Source organism: Pelophylax lessonae (assembly GCF_965119305.1).
Source record: "Pelophylax lessonae genome assembly, chromosome: 7".
Lineage (NCBI taxonomy): Eukaryota > Metazoa > Chordata > Amphibia > Anura > Ranidae > Pelophylax > Pelophylax lessonae.
In genome coordinates, this window is record NC_138774.1 from 170944285 (window position 1) to 170961998 (window position 17714).

The window sequence follows — 17714 nt, forward strand, 5'->3', positions numbered from 1 at the left end:
TGTGGAACCCAAATTGCTTTAGGGAGGTTACTTGTCCAGCTTCCCCAGTCCCTCCTATGTGTAAGTCACCCTGTGTCTATTAGGGGCATAGGGTGACCAACAACCCCAGTCGGGTCTGCACTAATCAGACTCGCTGTACATCCACACTGGACTCAGCCTTTCGTGTTACCCCGGTTATCCTGGGTTCTATATGTGTGGTTTGTGTTGAAAGAGTGAAGGGCCTCTTTCACTTGGGACAATGATATTTCTGAACAGTGTCCCTCAGGAAATATATGAAGATATATTGCAGATTGCTAGGATATTGCAAAAGTGCTTCAGACCCTTGCCAGTGGGGTGGGGGTTTGTTATTGTTGAATGCCTGCATTCCATTGTTCTATTGTTCCTGTCTGCCTTGAGTAAGCTTATTATGGGATGTATATGTTTGTGTGGATTGACTAAGGTTGAGGGGTTGTCCCAGAGTGTATATCTTTGTGCTTTGTGTATCAATAAACAGTTTTGATTCTGGTTTGACTCCAAAACTTGTACTGTTGAGTTCTTGGGGTAACTATAGACAGATTCACGGATCCCGTGTTCCAGAGCTTAGGAAGCAGATTCTTGGCGGAGATACCCAGTCGCGGTGTCCGGATTCCGTAACATATGCCAAGTGGGCGGCATGAATCCCTGTTTAGATTTTTTACAGTCACAAGAAATTAGGTCAAGGAGAGCTGCTCAGCATTTTCCAGCACAATGAAAATATGACCTAAGAAGCACACTGAGCCATTCAGAGCTTTTGTTCTATCTTTAGATATAAGGGGCAGGGATAGAACATGTTAATGCTCTCTTTGTTTTTATTTAAGAGATTCAGGGGTTGATGTGCTTGGGTATGCTTTACAAAAATTGAAGCTTTACTTCATTTATTAGGCTTTGGAGCATCTGCACTTGCTCCAAGAGAAGAGTGCAACTGCCCTTTGCAAAGTGCACAGTCTATTTTCCTTTAGTAAATCCACCCCTCAGCCTTACTTTCTGTTGTCTTAGGGAAATTAGGTATGCAAAAATCTTTTATATATTTTATAGCTGTCATAAGAACAGGAGTACAGGAGAAAACTTCCTTTTGCGAGGCCTGCACTGGTGACAACTGTAGAAAGTGGGATTTCTCTCACTTCCTGTGTTTCTGTGTAAAGGAAATTTACTTAGTGAGGACAGAGATACCAGTTAAAACCTGTCAGAGGTTCCTATATACATTTCTATATAAAACAAGACAAGAAGGTCCACTTAAACTATGGTAAGGGTGACCCTCGTGCAATAGGTCCAGCCACAAAGGGGTTTCCCACTTTGTTAACATTAGAAAATCTCTTTAATAAAAAAAGAAGTAAGTGTCATCAAACAGAATTAGCCATGTATTCGCTGTTGATGTTGTGTTTGTTTCCTCCGTGTTTTGTATTTTCTGGTATATTTCTATCAATACCTCCCCCAAGTATCACTGCCTTGAAGCCTTCTCATAAAAGCAATACATGTCATAACAGTACGTTGAGCTAGACACTATTAGAAGATTATCCTTTGTCTCTTATTTTTAGTGGGTTTAGTTCTGCTTTAAGATGTGTTTTCAGTATAGTAGGACTTTGAGAATCTCCTGGACATTAGTGAAGACGTTTATAAGATGGAGAGCATTACTACAACAGGTTTTAACTTAATATGTTTGTTCCTTTGAAATATTTTGACGATTTTGGAATGCAAGGATGCGTAAAATGATTTTGTTGACCTTTATCATCAGTAATTTATCCATTGATCCATTAACACAGACTTTAGTAAAAACAGGTGACTGAAATATACATATTTATTCACATGTGCTCCTAGTATTGTAGCTTCAGTGCTTAAAATGTATACAGATGTTAGTTTTGGCAGTAGAATATGGGTATATAGCTGTCTCGGACCTCGTGCTAGAAATGTAAAATTGTGCAGGATATGCTACAGGAGAGAATGGAGCTTTTTTCAAGTTAGTGTTTTAAAACTTGCTAAGTTGCAAAGATTGAAATGTGTATTGGTGAGGTTTACGTAATCTCAGTTCTAATCAGGTCACTATCACTTCTTCCCACATTAACCAACTGTTATTTCCTATATGTAGTGTGTCCTATATATTGATTAGCCTAAAATGGATTACTGTTTCCAACAGCCAAAAGGTTACACTGGACAACACACACTTCCAAAATAACAATAGGAGAGGTCTATCATCGAGGACAAGCTTATCTATGGAATTAGGAGACCAGTTGGCTAGTATTGATAAATACCAGGCATGGGGCTTTATTGCCTGTGTTCCGTGAGAATTACCTACCCTGTGAGAATTACCTACCCCTCGTCACTTCCGGCCAGAAGCATCTGAGCAGCGCAGCAGTGCGCATGCTCAGAGCGCCGGATACCTAATGGCAGAACAGAGGAGCTTACTAGTGCGCATGCGCACTAGTATAAAACGATCACGGTGTACCGTGTAAAAAACCTACCGACGCGGCACTTACCTAAAACAGCTGTGCTGACATACGAGTCATCCCCGCACCTGTCCCGGTCACTTCCCTGCTCTCGGATAGTAAATATAAAAGCGGCGGCGGCTGTATGAAAACATAAATCACTGAGCCGAAAGCCGCTTTTATATTTACTATCCGAGAGCAGGGAAGTGACCGGGACAGGTGCGGAGATCACTCGTATTTCAGCACAGCTGTTTTAATGTACCCGCTGCATTACATACAGTGCCGAGTACCGGAAGTGACGAGGGGTAGGTAATTCTCACGGGTAGGTAATTCTCACGGAACACCTGCACTAGTCCTGGAAGTCATTTGCAATACTTTTTTTTTTTTTTCTATAATTTAAAATGTTTACAGGAATATAGAAACAAAGTAGTTAATTATAGAAATGAATGCAGTTGTCACATGGACAGAAAGTTGCAAGGTGAAGATGAACTCCGGGAACAATATTTTTAATATGTTTTTATTTAATATTCTTCACTTATCAATGCAGCGTGGTCTTATTCATTTTAATTTCTTTGATAAGCATATATAATCACTTGTAGGCTCCCCTTGGAACTACACCTGTCAATGCACTTGAAGACTGGGTACTCTTTCTCATACAAAAAGCCCAGACTGTGGTGATGCTCCAGCATCATAACTGTCAAATGTTTTAAATGACACCGCACTCACTGCAGAAATCGAAAAGAACGTATGGGGGGCAGAGACACAACCACGCTGCTAGGACCAGCTAGTGGTTTTCTTTTCTCATCAGAGGAAAGAAAACGAATAAGGCTATATTGCATGGGTAAGTGAAAAATATCTAGATATTAGAAAGATATAAGAATGTTTTGCCTGGAGTTCAGCTTTAAGCCTAGGTCAAAAATAAGGAATTTATACCTTATCCAGGAAGATTATTTATACAAAGGCTTCCATTGCTCATTGAATTATTCCACTTTTTTTTCTTAGACCATTACTATACTAACTAACATTATCTATCTTATGTCTGTCATACACACAAATGTATCCCCTCCTTATAAGTGTCTGTATAATACAAACTCACAGAAAAAAAAGGTTCTTCAGCTGCAAAAACATGTGTAAAGATTTAGAAAATGCCTTTTCTAGACAGAACAATGGAACATGGTCAACCAGGAAATGCCTGCCTAATGTCACAGACTATAAGTTGTCCCCAAACTCAAAATATAACTGGAAACTAACCCACATGAATAATGGGTTCTTTAAAAACTAAAACATTTTAGGCAAGTGTTTTCATAACTTTACAAGGTTCATCTAGTCCAGAAATATACAAAATGTAATCTTCATATGTGGACACTAATGGGATTTTCATAATAGCATCATATAATCATTATTTTTCTGTTACTTTTCAGGACATCGCAATGAAATATTATCAAAACTAGAGCTGTTTCCAGCAAAAGATCACATTGAAACCCGAGTGGGAAGAAACGTCACTATTATCTGCAGGTAAGTGAAAAAAGTCTACTGTTGGGCTATTGTAACAATAGTTATAAGCATCATTGTATCAGTGTGGATTCAGGAGATGTAGCAGCAATTCAACTATAGCTGCCTCCCTAGCAGTGTTTATGATATAGGGGTTAATTTACCAAAACTGGAGAGTGCAAAATTTGATACTGTTCTGCATAGAAATCAATCAACGTCCAGTTTCTTTTGTCAAAGCTTAATTGAATGAGCTGAAGTTAGAAGCTAATTGGCTATAATGCACAGCTTCACCAGAATTTTGCCCTTTCCAGTTTTTGTAACTCAACCTCATTGTGTTTTGCTTTACTTTTACATGGACACTTCCATGCTTGGTAAATTTTGGCCAAAAGATGGGATTCAAGAAAAAAGGTAAAGCCAGACTCTTCATCAGGAAGGACAAAAGGTCTGTAATTCTTTGATATTCCATTCTATTATTATATATTCAGAAGTATGGATGATTTACCACTCTTTTCATGTTTCAGTTATAGACATTTGTAGGATTAATTTATAAAAGGTTTTTGGAGATGATTTATATAAAATAACCCCATAACAGTTTTGTGGCAGGGACTTGGTAAGCACTAAACCAGAGTCTTTTCTTTAACAGTTTACAAATAAGAAAGTTGGAATATAAATAGACAGTATAAGTAAATCCCTACATTTTTCTTTTTAAATAAATCAGTTTCAGGTATATATTTACATTGGTAGCAAATTCTCCTGTCAAATTGGTCATTGGTTGTAGCTGAAAAAAAAATAGTATCAGCTATACTGCTATAATAGTATTTTGGTTTTGGGGAAAGCAAGGTCCATAAAGAAATGGATGAGTGGGTTTGGGGTGGAGGAACTTGACTGACCTGCACAGACTCCTAACCTCAACTTGATAGAACACCTTGGGATGAATTAGAGCACAGACTGAGAGCTAGGCCTTCTCCCAACATCAGTGCCTGACCTCTCAAATGCACTTCTGGAAGAATAGTCAAACATTCCCATAGACACACTCCTAAACCTTGTGGACAGCCTTCCCAGAAGAGTTGAAGCTGTTAAAGCTGCAAAGGGAGGGCCAACTAAATATTGAATCCTACAGCCTAAGACTGGGATGCCATTAAAGTTCATGTGGGTGTAAAGGCAGTAGTCCCTATACTTTTGGTAATATAGTGTTAATGTATCAATATTTGATATATGGGATTGCTGGGTGCTCAAAATCCAGCCCTGGAGAGCATTTTCATGGGATTTCAAGCCCCCGGCTGTTCCAGAATGCAGCGATGAGGCACGGAGACTTCACCTTTGTCTCCCTGAAATGTTGTAATCCCAGAATGGTGAATGGCGAATAGAATGGGCTTTCTATTTTTATAAAAGATCCGCTTAAGACCTGCTCATGCACACTGGGAATTTAAGTGAGGGAAGAAGGTGTACATTCCAGCCCTGCTGCCGGCAGCCTGTAAAATTGTATAAGAGGCTAAAAGCAGCTGTGGCTGGATAGTGCAGGGAACGGTGCTAATGTTTACGGCAGTGAGCACCTAGGGACGAATGCCGTCAGACCAAAGAAGGTCTCAAGCTGTTAGTTGTTGGAGTCATTTCTTTTTTTTATGAAAGTATAAATGGGTGCAGGTGCACTGCAGAATTGTTATAAATATCCTTTGCTCTAACATGCTTCTGTTAAATCTTTTTATGTAGAATACTAGGCTTATTGCAACACAACAAATGCAATAAATAGTATGAAAAAGATACAGTTAGTAAATGTTTTGAGAGACGTGTGAACTTCACACTGCCCATAAGGGTCATCCGTCTGTCTATAGCAGAAGGCAGACGCCCAGTGCTTACGTGGGAATGTGTGATTACAAGTGGGTGTCACAGGCTGACACAGGCCGTGTACACATCACTCAGTGGCTGGAAGTGCTCTCAAGATGATCACCTCCGCAGCAGCATCACCCTCAGGAAGGCGGCATGCAGACAGTCTCAGCATGAAGCCAAAAACCTTTTTTTTTCTGGGAAGGAACAGGGAGGGGACGGGGATGTAGCAAAGACCTCAGTGACTTTGAAAAGCAATTCATTTATTTTCAAGTCAGTGGATTTCCTTTAGAATAAGTGTTTCATGCATCTACATTTATCAGATGCTGCTTCTTAACCATTCCAGGATAAGTCATGGGCTAATGTCTTTGTAATGTAGGTACACAACTTCTAACACTTCCCATAACCAGAAAGGAACTTTTTGTATAAACAGGGAAAGTATCACTTGTATGAATATGAGTTTAGAAACATTCTCACACCTTGCAAACAATAGAATTCAACATAAATAGGAGTTTCTTCTTGAAATAATCTGTACAGTAGCTTTTAAATTTAAATGCTGAATCAAGTCAAGAGTGAAATTTCAAATAAAGCTCTCGGTAATGGACTAGGCGCTTGTATTCGATACATGTACTGTACATAACATTTACTATTTAGACTCAATATGGCTCTGAATATATTTTCAGTATTCCTGGTCTCCAGGAGAATATGCTGTCATGGCAGGAGGGGAAGGAGCCCACATACTGTACTTGAAGGTGTAAGAATCAATGAACTCTCCAAAGACTAATCCTGTAAAAATGTATGGCCTTGTTTTAATGATAATCCCTGGATTTCATAAAAGCTGGTGCAGACAAATTTTGCAAAAGTGTCTCACACCAAATTTATGTACCTTTCTAGTACCTGTACCTGAATGTGGTGCAATGCTTTTACAACCGTTGCATGCATTTCTGAAGAGATCTTGTGATCTGAACTTGTAATTTCTCAATATAACATCTTTATCAAATTACAATATCCAAGTCCCTAAAAATCCCTATTTGAATTTCTCAAGATTTCCTATTATTCTCCATTGAGATCCTGTGGTGTCGTGATTAGGGCTGCTGACGTGAACTACGAGCTTTATGAGTTTCATTCCAAAAGAGAGTTGGTCTTAATTAGCTCCACTTTCTTAAGATACGATAGGACAGTACGTTATTTTGAATCTGTTGCAAGCATTGTGCCGCAATGTAGAAGTGGCACAAATTAGAACTACTTAAATTTGGCATGCAAGTTGCTGTCAGAACCAAAACTTTTGCAGATGGTTCTTGAATTAGGTGCAACACATTAACAAGAGCAATTAATGTAAGAAAAGTGTTGCAGTACCTTTATTGAATTCCCCCGATAATTGATTAATCCTACATGCCATGCCTTTTTTGTTTGAAAATGCTTAATTTTACAATCTTTAATGAATCAAACCTTTAATTATATAGAACTGCTCATCTGAGCATATACACTATGTTGTAGAGAAAATGGTGGCCAAGCTTCAAATGACAAAGTAATGTCTATATTGTCGATATATTGAGATCATAATATATTAGATCATATACAATATATAATATTAGGCATGCTATTGCTTATTGCTTATGCGACATCATTTTTATTACAGAGGAACTGGCCCGCTAACGTGGCACTGGCAACACTTGCCATTTTCAAACCACAGCAGGATGGACGTAGAAGAGCATCCATGCAAGAAGCAAAGTGAAGCACATCTTACATGTAGCTACTTAAAACTCACCAAAGCCGAAGTAAATGACACGGGTTACATCACTTGTCTTTATAAACGCCAAACCAAAAGTAGTCTGCGACTTCAAGCTAGAGTTTACTTGTATGTTAAAGGTAAAATAACATTTTATTTGCTCAATATTGAATTGCCATTGAAAAGTACTCATCCTTGATACAAATTCTCATACACCTGTGTAAGATCTGTGAGCTATGCCCACCACAGATAAATACAACTGCCAGTCTTTATGAAGTTTACCAACTGTAGGAATACCAGTTTTGATGTATGTAGCAAGACAGTTGAACTTGATTCTCCATATTCTGCTGCTCTCCAGAATGTTGCCTGATCTGCTTGTTGTAGGTAGATCTGTACATGTGTTGACAGCTCTGGAAGTCATTAGACAATGCTGTCAACAATGTTAAAAAGAACTACAGGATTTTGCCCTTTACTGATCAGAGTCCTAAGGGAGAAACATCCCTTCAGTTCTCTGATTAAGATTTCCTGAAGTAACTTCTCTTTCAGTGATCTTATTGTGAAATCAGATGGGACAGGATCTGTCAACAGGTACTTATCTCTATTTGATCTGTGATCTCTTGCTAGTATAGGATAACAGGAAATCTCCCACTCAACCACAAGACTGACACTTGGGGCTTTCCACTCTATAAATATCTGCACTTTACTTTCAAGAACTTTGATTAGAAGACAAAGCCTATAACGAGTTTTACTAGGGCTACAGCTTAGAACTGTTTTTGGGTTCATATTGCACCATTTACCGTTTGACAGTTTTGTCTAGCTGTAGAGAACAATTTGTACATTTTTCAACAAAATACAAGCACTTTTCTTGCAAGAGTTGGCAATGTAGCTGTGCTCTGTGCAGGCAGCTACAGTATATTTTGTAGTGTATTCAAATAAGTATTAGATACAGAATTCAAGTAACTGAATTATTAGAGTTAAAGGAGGTGCAGCCACATTTCAGTCTGATCATGGATATACGTATATTCATGCACTGAAGTGGATGGGGATCTCAAAATTGTTGCAGTGCTTGTATAAGCTTCCAGTGACCCCAGTATAACCTGAAGGCTTTCAAGTCTAGTGAACTTTGTATTGTGTATGTGGGTTAGCCTTAAAGGAGAAGTACAGCCAAAGCTTGTTTGGCTGTACTTCTTCTGTGGATCACAGGAGTGCAGTGCGTTCTGCACTTCTGTGGCCCATTTTCATCTGACAGCAGGCTGAAGCTGACATCCCAGGGCCGGTCCAGGGTGGGGAAAGACCCCACCCATATCATGGGGACCCACCCAGAATTCTGGACTAGCACCTGACTAAGCCGATCGCGTCTGCGCCACAGCCCAGCTCTCCAGTGATCGTGGAAGGGGGGGGGGGGGGCGCAGAGGAGAGGGCAACTCACTGACAGTCACCACCTCTCTACTCAGTGTACTGGGAACTGAGTGATCAGAGATATTTGATCACTCATTTCTCATTCTTCGAGCCAGCGGGGAACCGATGTAGCATCAGACGGATGCTGCATCCACCTAGGTAAGTATGATTTCTAAAAAAAAAAAAAAAAAAAACTTGAATTGTTTTTTAACGTGGTCACACACACATTAGTCAATGCACAATCTCCCTGTTTGTATACAGCAGGTACAATAGGTATTGAGCACATCCCCAATTTTCTAGGTGCTGTTGACATGAAATTTTCATAACATGTCGGTAACAATCTATTTAATCCATACATACAAAGAAACCAAAGCAAAGTTCAGAAATTAAGTTATGTGTAATAAAATGGAATGACACAGAGAAAAAGTATTAAACACATGAAGAAAGGAGGTGCAAAAAGGCATGGAAAGCCAAGACACCAACTGAAAGCTTTCAGTAATTAGAAAACAATCCTGCCCCTTGTCAGTGCAAATTAATATCAGCTGGTTCAGTCTCAACTGATAGCCTATAAAAAAGTGCCTCATTACCAAGGTGTCACACAAGAAACATCTCATGATGGGCAAATTCAAAGAGCTCCATCAAGACCTTCACAACCTTATCGTTGCAAAACATATTGATGGCATTGGTTACAGAAGGATTTCTAAACTTCTGAATGTTCCAGTGAGCACTGTTGGGGCAATAATGACGTCATTGCGTATGACGAAACGTACGTCGGGTGTCCCCATTGGTGAAGGCGGACGCATGCGCAGTGGAGGACGACGGCGGCCATCTTTTCGGTTTGAAACAAGCTACAAGTGGATATACTCAACGCTACTGCCACTCTGCATAAATGTGAGTGCAATTTATGATGATTTATGCCAAATAAAGGATTATTCAGGACGTATTACGCTATGAGAGGCTCCCTTTGTATCTTTTTGAGATAAGGTTCACAGGGGAATATCAGCGTTTGAGATACGGTTGACCACGGATACCCGCTGGCAGACAAGACTTTACAATCACTTAAATTTCTTAATTTATTTGTTTTGGTGTCTGTGTATTTATGGATTGCATGGGTTGTTACCGACATGTGGTGAAAATTTCATGTAAGTAGCACCTTTAGAAATATATTTGCCTAGAAAAATGGTGACATGTTCAATACTTATTTTACCTGCTGTATGTGGGTTGATACATTTTAATAAAAATGGCACAGTTACTTTTTTCAGGGCCTAAACAACATAGGGGTTGATTTTCTAAAACTAGAGAGTGCAAAATCTGGTGTAGCTCTGCATAGAAACCAATCTGCAAGCTGAAGTTAAAAGCTGATTTGCTACCATACGCAGCTGCACCAGATTTTTCACTCTCTAGTTTTAGTAAGTCGATAACCCCACGGTGTTGTTTAATCATAAGTTGCAAACAAAAATGAGCATCATCCTCAGAAAGCATTTGCAAAACATTTAACAAGCTTTAAATAACTTTTGTTATGCCCCTCAGTTAATCGTATAGACCAGTGATGGCGAACCTTGGCACCCCATATGTTTTGGAACTATATTTCCCATGATGCTTAACTACACTGCAGAGTGCATGAGCATTATGGGAAATGTAATTCCAAAACATCTGGGGTGCCAAGGTTCGCCACCACTGGTATAGACTGTAAAGATGATAGTGAAAGTGCTGGTAAATTAGATTTAAATAAACTTTTACCAGCAGAGGCGTAACTAGAACCTTTAGGGCCCCGGTGCAAGAAATCATGAAGGGCCCCCCGGACCCCTGGCCAGGGCCCTTCCCTTCAAGCCTGGGGCTCTTCCCACTGATCCTGGGGCCCTTTACTCTCGTTGTGGGGCCCTTTATTACGGTCCTGCAGCGGAACCCTTTCAGAGGTTCTGCAGTGGGCCCCCTTCCTGCCATCTTGGGGTCTCACCACAGTGGTGGAATGCCAGGACCCGGTCGCAAGTGTGACCTTTGTGATCCTGGAAGTTCACCCACTGGTGTCAGTAGTTTTTATTTTTTGGTATTTTAATTGTATTATTTTTTATCATTATTTTATTTTTTTACAATGTCACTGACAATGACTCTGTCCATTCAGAAAAGGGAGCTGGTAAATTACATATTTACCGACCCCTTCCTGGCTCTCTATTGTGACACATTCCCTGCAGCAGCCAGCAGGAGAGGGAAGGGAGCACACAGAGGCCCAGAGACAGCAGAACACAAGTGAGCTGGATAGGAGGAGTGGTGGGGGCAGTATACAGAGGAACCAATCTCCTCCATTTTCATCCTGCAGCTACAGGAGGAAAAAGGAGGACAGAGATTTCTCTACGTGTTGCCCCTGCCCCCTCCTATCCAGGTATACAGGGGATCCATACGGGCCCCCTGGAGAATGGGGCCCGGTTGCAATTGCAACCCCTGCAACCCCTGTAGTTACGCTCCTGTTTACCAGGCTTCAGTGGGCTTTAGCAAGCTTGGACATTGCCTGAAACCTTGCAAGGATAATAATAATAGCAATAAATATTATTTTAAGGTTATTTTAAAATACAAGCTGCCCTGTGACACCCAGAGATCAGAGAAAACAGATTTGTAAATGAGCTGGCTAGGTCAGTTTGCTCAATCACATGTACATCTTAAAAGAGCATATAAAGCCAGGCCCCCATATCTGCATGGTGCAGACCTTGCTCTTACACAATGGTTATGCTGATAGACTCCTAACAAGGACCAAAAGTAGGAAAACATCAGAGGGGGTAACATCAACATAGTGATGAGCTCTTGAGTTCTGTTTATTTCCTCTCATGGTTTCCTTCCAAGAACTCTGCACAATAGAAAGCACGTATGATTTATAGAACACTGGCTGCTATAGGTTAACTCGTCAACAAAATAGTTCATGATTTTCAGTTACACAGTTTTATGCAGCAGTTGCATTATGGAATAATTTTGGACCTCTGTGTATGCAAATATCTTATATTAAAGTATATGTTAAGTTAAAAAAGAAAATGTATATTTTGTATTACTTTTGCATACTGTATATTTCTGTAACTGTCAACAACTAAATGGGACTTTGTTACTATGTCCTGGATACAGGCGGTCCCCCCCCATCCGACTTACAAATGACTCCTACTTACAAATGGAGAGAGACAACAGGAAGTGAGGAGAAATCTACCCCTAGGAAGAGAAATTCACTCCTGTGGGAGTTCTCATGGGGAAAAGGTGTCTCCACTGAAGCTTTATCACTAATCCTTGTGTCCACAACAACCCAAAATTTTTGAAATCCAATTGTCACAGGGACAGAAAGTGAGGTGAAATCTTCTGAACAGGGGCACAGACAGCAAATAAAATGGTACAGGGGTGTTAACCCTTCCCTATCCAAAAACCGTAAAAATTATTCTTTTGGCTGGAGCTACACTAAAAAAATTTGCCTGTTCCAACTTACAAACAAATTCGACTTAACAACAAATCTACAGACCCTATCTTGTTTGTAACCTGGGCACTGCCTATACTTAAATTGCAATAAAAATCAAGACTTTTTAATTCTGTGGAAGGGTTTAGTACCCTGTCCTATTTTCATTGCTGTCTGTGCTGCAGAAATTCAACCTCTTTATTTTTTATTATTTCCAATGGGAATAGCTGTGCTGGTGACAACTAAGAGGAGATTTCATTCAATTTAGTTTGAGAGATTTATTTAATGTCCCATTGTGTCTTATGAGCAAGAAGTGAACCAAATGGTGTACACACAGCAAAAAAAAAAAAGAAAAAAAGAAAAAAAAGAAAACGAAATTTGACAGGGGTTTTAACTAAAATCTACCTTGTCCAAAATAAATAAAAAGGTTTTAGCTTCATGTGTACTTTTTTCACATTGTTCTGTTTAAAAAGCATCCTAACTAGTGATTTCACACACCCTCTTCAGATTATGTACAGCCGTTTCTGGAGATGAATACAGCTACCCCAGGAACTGCATTCATGGATGTTAAAGCAAATGAACTGATTGTTCCTTGTCGAGTCAGTTCACCGGAATTCAAGGTCACCTTACAGTATGTAAGTAAAACATGTCTTATAATGCTTGTGCTGGGAACTTTTAAGTCCCAGGAAGGAAATCTTAATAGCCTGTTCAATACAGTATTTATTTCATGAGCAAGAACAGGGTTGGTAATAAGGATATTTTACAAGCCAAGATTGTAATTGTTGTCGTCCTACAATCAACCATATACTTTAAGCAAGCTTGCACACCGTTATCTTCATAGTTGATCTTGACTCAATTATTTTATTTAAACAATGTTTTTTTCTGTCCCCACCTACACATACATTCAGTTTCAGGAAACTGAACTTAATTTCCTTTATTATATACAGTTTCGCCTCTGTTTTTTGGAAACAATAACTCAACATATGTACACAATACATGCAACATATTTTTATCAAATTGCTGTTGCATAGAAAAATAAGTATTAAAGTGTAACTTTATTAACAAAGCCAAGGCAATATTGTCAAGGCAGTCACCTATCTTTATTTAGAAAATGATAGGTTTCTACAGACTGAAACGAAAAGGTACATTTTATTAAAAGTACATTATGAATTCAATTTAAAGCAATTATATATGCAATATCTTTTTTTTTTTTTTTTAAATTCAAAGTTTATTAGGAGAGGAAAAGGCACACAATACAGGCAAGATCAACAGTACAAGTCTATACACATCAAATACAGAGACAAACAGCTCAGAGTCTGAAGCATAAAATAACAGCAAAAGCCGCCTCTCAACCAGAGGGCAGTGATATCAGACGTCGTATCTAACCGCCACAGGGGAATAGGTCCACCGGCATCTGTCACATGGCCGGACTATGGAGGCGGAGAAAAGACAACCCCGGTGGGCCCATCCCCCCGCAGCCAGCCATGCGAGACCCATGCATGCATGCCCATGAGGGAAGGAGCGAGGAACAAAAAAGAAAAAGCAGGGTGATTAACATTTCCCTTCCTCTCCTTTTCCTTTTTTAATATTGTCCCAAAGAGGGTGGGGAGATCCCACCAAATGAGAGAGAAAGACAGGGGGGTGAAGACAGTAGGGGGGAGAGGGGGGTGAGATGAGGGAGGAGACAGGGGATAAAAAAGGGGGGGGGAGAGAGAGAGATGGCCACCCGATCCGCTAAAAACGAGCTAGATCACCAGGTCTTTGTATTCCGCAGAAAAACTGAACTCATGCCAGTAGAACCATCTTTTGAGGAACTTCTCCCTCGTGCCCCGTTCAGCGGCCACAAGATCCTCCATTTCATTAATGCTAGCTACCTTCCGCAACCACATAGCAACTGTGGGTGGCTGGGACTGCTTCCAGAGAAGAGGGACACAGGCAATATCTTTTTTTTAACCTTTACCTTTAAAGGTATACAGAAATATATATGCCTCCATATGATGGTTGTCCCTGGTTTGTAATCATTATCCAAGGTCCCTCTGAAAAGGGATTGGTCAAGGATTATGGAATCCCCAAGGTTTCCCTTATTCATACCTGGGTCATTTTATAAATCAAATAGCATTTTTATTTTTTTTTTCAATAAAAGCTTTATTGAACAGCTATAATAAACATGTACAGTATTAACAATGGCAGTATGACAATTTGGTATAACTTTACAACAGGTACATAAATTACAAACATCATGTCATGTTGAATCAAAAATTAGTGGAACAACATTAAATATCTAAGTCAACTCAATAGGTACAGTGAGGGTATCTAAACTAGATACCCTCCCTCAGATGAGACAGGACCAAAGACAGATGCCTGTCTCAAAGAAGGCCACTAGGGGGCATGGAAGGAAGCGAAGATAGGAATTAAAGAAGGCGAGTAGAAAGGAGAGAAGAAGTAGAAGGAAATGGAAAAAAGAGGGGGGAGGGGGAGGTAATGGAGTACTATTGACAAGTGGTGCTTGATCAAGTAGCTCATTGTTGAAACGTAAGCTAAAGGTCCAGGTGGGATATGAGAGTTGGTTATGAGATTACTAATCCTCAATCAGTTTTTTGAAATCCGAGGAAAGAGTAAATATCAACCATGGTCTCCACATGTCATGGAAAGGTCCACTATTTTCTTTTTTGATGGCCAGAGTTTCCTCCATCTCATATGTGGAAGTTACCTTGTCTACCCAGTTCTTAGTCGAGGGAACGGATTTGAAATTCCAGTGTATAGGTATAAGAGATAATAGCATTTTTAATGCCAGCATTTATTTTTCAGATGGAAAATAAATATCATCAATAATTTACCATTCTCAAAGTAGAAAAGTGAACTTTCTTTAACAGCATAACTCTTAGAGTACATTGTTTTTTGCTAATGAAGCTTCAAAATATCTTATGGACAAATATATCTCAATAACACTGTATGGTCAAAAGTTTGTGGACACCTGACCATCACTCCTGTGATGTATTCTCCACAAATCTTGCAGTCTGTCTGTATGCAATTTGTGCACATTCAGCCGAAAAAATGATTTTTAAGGTCAGATTCTGATGTTGTTTGATAAGAATTGGCTCACAATTGGCATTCCAGTTAGTCATGAAGGTGTCAAAAGGGTTGAGGTCAGGGCCCTGTATCTAAGGGCCACTTCAGTTCCTTAAACTATGTCTATATGGATCTGGCTTTGCGCACGGGGGCACAGTCATGCAGGAACAAAAATGGCCTTCTCCAGACTGTTACCACTAAGTTAGAAGTGCACAATTGTATGCCACATTTTGGCCCTTTAGTGTGATATATCCTGATAATTAAATGCTCAGAATTGGACTCAGATACTTAGTTTGTGGAATAAGTGTTTATTTTCATATAATATCTTAACTCATTATAGTATATAGTAATATAGCATTAGAAGGTGCAACATTTTATGCACAGACAGAATTTTGTAAAGTTGGGTCAGTATTTTGTTTTCTAATTTTACAAGTTTATAAAAATGCAGAGATACACAGAGCAGGAAAGGATTGGGATGAGCTTCATGTCTGACTCTGTAATGTAAAGTATTTGAGCGATTCAGTTTTGTAAAAAGGAAAGCAGTTAAAGTTAGTCTGCTGAACATATGAAAAACAAGATGGATTTCCATCTGCTGGCTGGAAACAGTAAGGAAAGAGGAAAGGAAAAATATTTTTAGCCCATTGTTTTTGTCTTAAACATAATCAATAATCAATACAAAACATATACTGTATATACATAAAAACTATACAACACCTTCATTGTGCAATTTTGATAGAATGGAGAAAGGGGTTTACTGCTACCTGACAGGAAGTGAGGAAAGATCTGCAACTGGGAAACAGTTATCAATGCAAAGCTTGGAGGGGTTCTACTTTGCACTTTGTGAGGGAATTTGCCCCTAAGTCAAGTGAATATGGTTTAAGCTTAGTGAATGTGGTGAAGTTTCACTTTGCAATCAATACCCAATCACATGCAATGCAATTGCACAGAGCTTCACCTCTTTCAGTAAGCTCTGGGAAACATTTCCTTGCAAAGCAAACAGCCTATTCTTTAGTAATTCAACCAGGGGCAGACTAGCAACTTTCGGCTCAGGTGGCAAGTACAAGCCAGAGGCACATGTTGCAGCAACTCAGTCCCCCTCCCTCTTTCTCAATCCACCTCCTGACCCCCATTCCAAGCTGAAGCCCTGCTCCAGATACTCTCTACTTACCTGCTAAATCTGGGTTCCCGACCTGGCCAGCAGGGGGAGGTTGGGGGGACCTGAGACAGCTCGGTTGGGGCTGGCCAGAGCAGAAGAGTCTCCAGTGGGACATGGAGCTGGCCTCTGCTCAGACACAATTTACACCATCCATGCTGGGGGGAGGGGGGGGCTGCGCTTTGTCCTTGTCTTTAATCCGCACTCAGTAGGTCAGCAGTGGGGACTCTTTACTTCTTTTCACCAGGACTCCTTTAGGCATGTGTGTGGCAGAAGAGGTGCAGCCTTTTTACGGGGAATCAGAGAAGCCTAGGGGGCAATTGCCCCCCTGCCTCCTGGCCCGGTCCTTTCCTGAAATTAACCCCAATGCACTTACTAACCTTTGAGATCAAGATATTTGTCCCATACTAGACATGTAGGGAAAAGACTGGTAGACACTTTATTGCAAGTGGATAACAATCCTGAAATACTGAAAAATGATTGTCCAGTTCCTAGATCCCTGAAGTGATATTTATCAATAAAAAAAATAATCTGTAAACTCCATAGTGGTGTTGCAATTTTCATTCCCTCGGTGCAATTTAAAAGTGGAATCCTTTTCCCCAAAATATTGCAAATTCTCAGGCTTGAAATCAAACCTATACTATTATAATAGAAACCTATGGCTCATATGAAGTGTGAATGTTGTGTGTGCACTGTGCTGATATGATTAGACTTTATAGGAAGTTTTTCCTGTTAGTAAACGTGCAGGTAGTTGGTAATTACGCTCACTATGTTCAGAGTTTCAGTTGGCACTTAGATTTCATGGTCATTACAAATATTTCAGAATGGCCAGTCCGAAAATTCTAGTTGTTGCAAGGAAATGATAGAGCCTTGTGGAGACATTCAGTCGGCTTCCTGTGTATAAAGGAAACCTGGGAAGGGGAGTACGCTGCGATGGATAAATATAGAACATCCGATCCCAAAATTAAGAGGCCAAATGCTACCTGCAAGAAGGGAAAGGACTTACAAAGAAATGTTTTTTTTTTTTTAAATTACAGCAAAAAGCAATTACGTGCCAGTGTTTTATACCATTGTGAGATCTACTGTGCTTCCAACAGACTTTAACTTCTATAAGTAGAATAGTAATCTAAACTCGTAAAAATACAAATTATCTTAAAAAAGAAATTGAGAATTGTGTTGTTTACTGTG

General features: G+C 39.7%; 1 protein-coding gene across 1 annotated transcript in view; it reads left to right on the plus strand.

The window, feature by feature from the left end:
* LOC309560294 (vascular endothelial growth factor receptor kdr-like) overlaps positions 1-17714 on the plus strand; it is a 269627-nt gene that overhangs the window by 75071 nt on the left and 176842 nt on the right. Inside the window, exons 2-4 of the mRNA XM_082263898.1 lie at positions 3860-3953; positions 7393-7622; positions 12812-12939. Of these exons, the coding sequence (XP_082120024.1) occupies positions 3860-3953; positions 7393-7622; positions 12812-12939 (452 nt within the window). The remainder of the gene's footprint in view (positions 1-3859; positions 3954-7392; positions 7623-12811; positions 12940-17714) is intronic.